Below are 6,418 nucleotides of genomic sequence, written 5' to 3' on the forward strand. Positions count from 1 at the left end.
GAGCTCATCTGGGCTGGGCAAGCCTAAGTTGCACCCCTACAAGTCATCTCATTACACAGCATGGTATGGGTGCCGTGTGGTGGTTGATTTTTCAAAGTTTGTTGGAAAACAATTGCAAAAAATCGGAAGGCGGGGCTGCCTATGTTTAGGTCTGTAAACCAACCTAGAGGGAGTACAGGGAAAATGCTCTGTATACAGTTGAGTTATCTAGGCCTCAAATGATGATGGGGGACTACCTATGGTAGGGATAATTAATCAAATTTTCTCATGGTGACGGGAAGTTGCCATGTGCCGGGTTGTGTAAACAGGTTTTCGATGCAGGTTGAGTTGGGTGGTGATTATGATGGCTGGTGTGTGAGTTAGTGAGGCACAACATGCATTCCATTGTTAACCATTCGAAAAAAACATGCATTCCATTGTTCCATTATATTATGTCCTACTATTGCCATCATGTATCACATATCAAAGTATGCTTGTTGAATTATATTTTCCCTTCCCAAGTATGATCCCTTTATCCATGCTATCCTTGTTTCCTCGTGGTTGTTTGAGCATGACTCACATGGCTATAGGAGTTGTACGTTAGTCATTTCCTACAAAGCACTTAGCTCACCCCGTCGATTAACTAATTTGCCTCTACTAATTTTTACTAATGAAAGATGTATGATTTATAAATGAAAAAAAAAAAAAGCAAACACAGAGAGAGAGAGAATGGAGAAGCATTTCAGCCATGGATTCTGGCAGAATATATATAGAGAGAGAGTCGATTCTGATATGAGAGGAGGGGGGTGGTAAATGAATATACAAACCACCTGGCTAACAGCAAATATAGCCAATTACAACTCCAAGGTTCAAAAACATAATTCAAAGAAAGAAAGAAAAAATATATATATCAAACACTATATATCTATATATAGCAAGCAGTCATAAAAGGAAGTTGACGAAAGGTGAGATACCCAATCCCAAGATTTTAGACTAATTCAGCCTAATCATGGACATTGACAACCTATATCTACAAAGTCAAAGGGAATAAACTAATTATATCCATCATATGCAAGTATTCAAATGACTTGCTCAACATAATTTAATGATAATTTACTTAATAAACAAAAAAGTACAGTGGTATAAATGCATATATATATATATAGATATATAACAGAAGGTACCTTTATGCTTTAAATCAGAGCTGAGAGACACATAATCCTCTTAGCTATCTCAACACATTCCGTATACAATCATGTCGACCTTTCTTACACTTTTATTTCAGTGGTTTTCTTTGCTTTCTCTAATCTCTTCAACCATTAATGTGTCTGCAAGTTTATACAGACTGCCAAGACTCGAACTTTTCGAAGGAGAACGTGGAAAAGAAGTACAAACACAGGCAGAAGAAAAAATCCCAAAAGAATTTAAAACCTTTTTCTACACCCAAACACTTGATCACTTCAATTACCTGCCTGAGAGCTATACCACTTTCAAACAAAAATATATGATAAATTTCAAATACTGGGGTGGCGCAAAGAAAAACGCGCCAATCTTCGTTTATCTTGGTGAGGAGTCGCCATTGGATGGTAACATGTTGAAAAATAGTGGGCTTCTAATAGAGAATATCCCTGATTTTAAAGCTCTCTTAATCTATATAGAGGTAGAGTACTAAATTAATCCAAGACCTCTAGCTTTATATATTTTCATTTGTTTTAGAGCATTTACGTTAAACTGCATGCGTGTTTGTTTGTTCATGTATCAGCATCGGTACTATGGAACATCAGTTCCATTCGGATCAACTGCAAAAGTAATGAAAAATGCTACTCTTCGTGGTTATTTCAATTCAGCTCAAGCATTAGCAGATTATGCTGAAATAATTTTATATCTCAAGGAGAAATTTCATGCACATTACTCTCCAGTTATTGTCTTTGGAGGATCCTATGGAGGAAGTAAGCAAGCAAGCAACTATATATATAGTCTTAATTAACCATTAATTACCCAATTATATATATACATATATATATATATATCGTTTATTTTTTTGTCTGAATTATTTCCCATGCATACTATTCTTGAAAATTTGCAGTGCTTGCAACATGGTTTCGTCTACACTATCCCCACGTCGCCTTGGGAGCTCTAGCCTCTTCTGCACCTGTCCTTTCCTTCTATAGTCTCAATCCAGAAGGCCAGTATTTTTCCATTGTCACAAAGGATTTCAAGGTACAAATAAACTAATTAATTTAACTATTAATTGTTTTTCCTTCCAAGTTAATTTGAGTCATTCAAGTGGCATCTTGCCTGGTGGTATAATGAAGTATGTATTGGCTGTTAACATTGCAGGATACTAGTAATAGTTGCTATCAGACTATAAAAAAATCATGGTCTGAAATTGATAAAGTCGCTTCTCAGCCAAATGGTCTTTCAATACTTAGCCAAAAATTCCAGACTTGCAAGTAATAACTTGATTACTCATATAATCTTAATTAATTAACTAATTACTCTCTTTATGTATGTCTGTGTGTGTGTGTGTATATATATATATATATATTTCAACGTACTAATTAATTATGTTACTTGTATAATTTAATTTTCTTGACAAATTAAAACTGAATGATTCTCAAATTAATAAATTGGTTGGATCAGGCCCTTAAACAGTTCGAAATTGCTAAAGGACTTCTTAGAAACAAAGTATGCCTATGCAGCTCAATATAATGGTCCAACAAGATATCCGGTTACTAAGATGTGTGAAGCCATTGATGGAACACCTAAAGGAACTGATATTCTTGGCCAGATATTTGCTGGTCTCGTTGCTCATGCAGGCAAAAAATCATGCTATAACATGACGTCAGCACCAAGAATTGATGAGGGGGCGTGGCACTGGCAAGTAAGTTGCATATATATATATATATATATATATATATATATAATTATCATAATATATTATATATAAAACTGTGGAATTTGACCTTTGAATTAGTTTTCCAAAAAAAAAATCTCATGAATTCTAGCTAAAACACAGTAAATGTGTTTGGAAACTTATAAAAATAATATAAAATAAAATAAAATAAATAAAAATTTACCCAAAAAAAAAAACTTACAAAAATAAAGTTATCTGAAAACCTGCAATTTATTTAACTAAATTTTCAAAATGTCAAGTGATCGATAACTTTTCATAAGATTTTTTTATTTATTAATTTTAAAAAATTAAACCAAACAAATCTTAAAATTTCCTCATTTGAAGTTTTGGCTACTGTATCTAGGAATGCAGTGAGTTGGTGGATCCCATTGATTATCGTAGAAATGAGGACAGTATGTTTGAAAGATTGGATGGTTACAATTTTAGTAACTTCACCCAAGATTGCATTAGAGATTTTGGCGTCCCGCCAAGACCTTATTGGGCCACAACCTATTTTGGAGGCCAAGTATGTACTTAATTTTGATTTTTTTTTTTTTTCCAAACTTTTTTAAGTGATTCGGATGATTATTATATTCATTTTAATTATATAATAATTAATGAATAACGTTTAGAAGTTACAAAGTTCTTTTCAACGGCTCATTGTAGGACATAAGATTGGTTCTCAAAAGGTTTGGTAGCAACATCCTTTTCTCCAATGGACTGCAAGATCCTTATAGTATTACCGGCGGGTATATATCCATCTGAAAAATACATTTTTGATTTTTTTTTTTCTATCCTTTTGTCTTAGTCTAGTTGACCTAATAATATATTTGTTTTCTCCTCTCATGACAGGGTATTGGAGGACATTTCGGACACTATTGTTGCCGTCAATACAGCTAAGGGTAGGATTTATATGTAGACCCTTGATAGCATAGCTTAGAATTACATGCATAATACAAATTAAGACAGAAGATCGATGATATATATCTACCTATGTACATATATATATAGATATATAGATATATATATATATGTATGTATATATTATTTGAGAAACCAATTGTTCTAAAATCTTTCTTTATTGATCAAAATGATCTTGGATCATTTTTAGATCCAAGAATCGCCAGGTAAGATAAATGAATTATCCAATATTGTGTTATATACACTCGCAACCCTTTTTTTTTTTTTTTTTTGTGTCCTAAAGGGTTTGCACTTTGCAATTAATCCTAGAATATGTGTGTAATATGCATGAATATGTAACAAATTTACTCTTTGATTAAAATAATATTAATATTTCAAGAGATTTACAATATCTATTTTAATTTGCAGGAGCTCATTGGTCAGACTTAGGGGCATTTAGGAAAAGTACTGATCCAGATTGGTTGGTCAAGGAACGAGAAAGAGAGATGGAGATCATTAAAGGATGGATCACAAAGTACTATGCTGATCTTTCATCCATGAAGAAAAAATAAATATTGTTGAGCATTTTAGTATTAATATATAAGGATGCATGTACTCAAAGTCACTATAGGAACCTAACTTGCTGTTGGGTACTGTTATATTGTACAGTTCTCTTCTTCTAATGAACTGATTTAACTTTCAAAAAAAAAAAATTCATTCTAGGAAATTAAATAATGGTTGTGTACAGCAAAACTATTAACCATATTTATGTAACTAATTTTCATCCCAAATTCGTTACATGGTTTAAATATGCTATTTCTTATACTTTGTTTGGAGCAATTTAATAGGTGGTTCTTTTTCATTTTCATTTTTTTTCTTTGAAAGTTAAGAAACGCATTTTCACAACATATCCCCTAACATTACCCTTAATCTCTGCAAGGAGAACATAGATCATACCATGCAGTGAACTAGTGGTAGATTGTCTCAAATTGGCCAAAAAGACTCCTTTGGAACCTAATATGATAAAGGTTCCTCACATGGCTCACTTGTAATTTTTTATTTACTTTTTATTTTTTACAACTACTATTCGATTATATAACCGTCTTGAAAAAAAGCATCTTAATTATCAAATTTAAGAAGGAAATTAGATATTCAAATAATGAACCAATAGTTGGATACCTCTTTGGAAATGATAAAAGTTGGAATTTATTTTCTTCAATGTAGAACTAAGTAGTGAAAATAAGTGATGTTGAGATCCCACCGTTTTATTTATTGGTGTTATCTTTTCTACTACATTCAAAAATGCCGTTTCTTTTCTTCTTTTTTTTCTTTTCTTTTCTTTTTTTTTTTTTTTATTGCATTCGAGACATTCCTTGTAGCCCAATGGTGCGATGCCCAGTGAACAAAATGAATTCCACCATGGAGAATGCGTATGAAATCCACAAAAGGCTTTGTATGTGAGACCAGAATGGTGAAGTGAATGGGCAAGAGAAGAATTGATGGTCGAGGGTCTCCTCCGAGGACAAGAATAGAGTACAATGATTGGGAATATGCTTGTAACCATGGAATATCAGGGATTGGTCTGGATATTGATGATGGTGTGTGTTTGAGTGAGAATTTTCCATTGGGGGATGGTTTACATATGAGTTGGTCTCCTCCTCCACCTGGTGGAGCCAGTGAGTGCAGCTCTGGCAGCATGGCGGTGATGGAGACCGGGAAGTTCCAAGAGTGACCTAAATGCCATGAGCCAAGCAAAGAGTCTGAAGGAATCGCAGAGTTTTCAATAGTAGTCTGATCAAACCTGTTACACAATGGGCCATCTGAAAGCCAGTTAGAGTTCCAGAATGAGGTTGAGAATCCATCTCCAATTTTTGTGTGGACTAGTTTCTGAAGTGCACGCCTGAGCTTCAACAGGCTTCTCCAGTTGTAACTTGTAAGAGCACTTTTGAGGTATCTTCAATTCCTAGAGGCATCTGTTCTTGATATGGTGGTCCTTGATCCATAACACCCAGCACCTGTTGGTGTTGGATTTTTGACTCAAATTTTGTGTACAAAAAATTAGTTTCCTTTTTCGTTTTGGAAGGTTAAAATTTGTAAAGGAAAGTGTATCCCATTATATTTCTATTTTAGTGTTTTGATTATTATGGTAACTTCTTGTAAGCAAGTTGAGGAATACTTGTCCAATAAGAAATGGGGTTTGAAAACTCTATAAATAGAGATGGGTATGAGAGGTTTAGAGAGGGAAAAAAAAAAAAAAAAAAGATGTAAGGGGTTTAAGGGTGAGTGTTGTGAGGAGAGGGGAAAATGTATGTAATTCCCGAATGTATACATGTAGCCTTCAAAGAGATAATGAGTGAGTGAGTGGGGTTTTGACATGTGGTTGTATATACTCTTCCTTGATTCATAATAGTGAAATCTCTCTCTTCCATGGACGTAACCCTAGAGTTGAGTGAACCATATAAAATATTGTGTTGTGCGTGGATGTGTATGATTCTTATCTCCATATATGCTTGTGTTGATGTGATGTAATAATACTTCCGTTGTGTATGATGAATGGGGATTTAACTCTCAATAATAGTAGACCGTTAAGTGGGTTGGAGGGAGTTAATTATTCTCAACAATTGGTTCTATCAGAGGTAATGT

General features: G+C 33.8%; 1 protein-coding gene across 1 annotated transcript; it reads left to right on the forward strand.

Moving 5' to 3' along the window:
• Positions 1-1,234: 1,234 nt before the first annotated feature.
• On the forward strand, positions 1,235-4,347 carry LOC132281577 (uncharacterized). The gene is made up of 9 exons (XM_059783273.1): positions 1,235-1,639; positions 1,742-1,928; positions 2,066-2,199; positions 2,320-2,432; positions 2,623-2,863; positions 3,240-3,401; positions 3,542-3,624; positions 3,728-3,777; positions 4,205-4,347. The coding sequence occupies exons 1-9, from the start codon at positions 1,235-1,237 to the stop codon at positions 4,345-4,347; spliced, it is 1,518 nt and encodes a 505-aa protein (XP_059639256.1).
• The last annotated feature ends 2,071 nt before the right edge of the window (positions 4,348-6,418 follow it).

The sequence above is a fragment of the Cornus florida genome, unplaced genomic scaffold (assembly GCF_030987335.1).
Source record: "Cornus florida cultivar Cherokee Brave unplaced genomic scaffold, ASM3098733v1 CherokeeBrave_3.0.0_Hap2_Chr11, whole genome shotgun sequence".
Lineage (NCBI taxonomy): Eukaryota > Viridiplantae > Streptophyta > Magnoliopsida > Cornales > Cornaceae > Cornus > Cornus florida.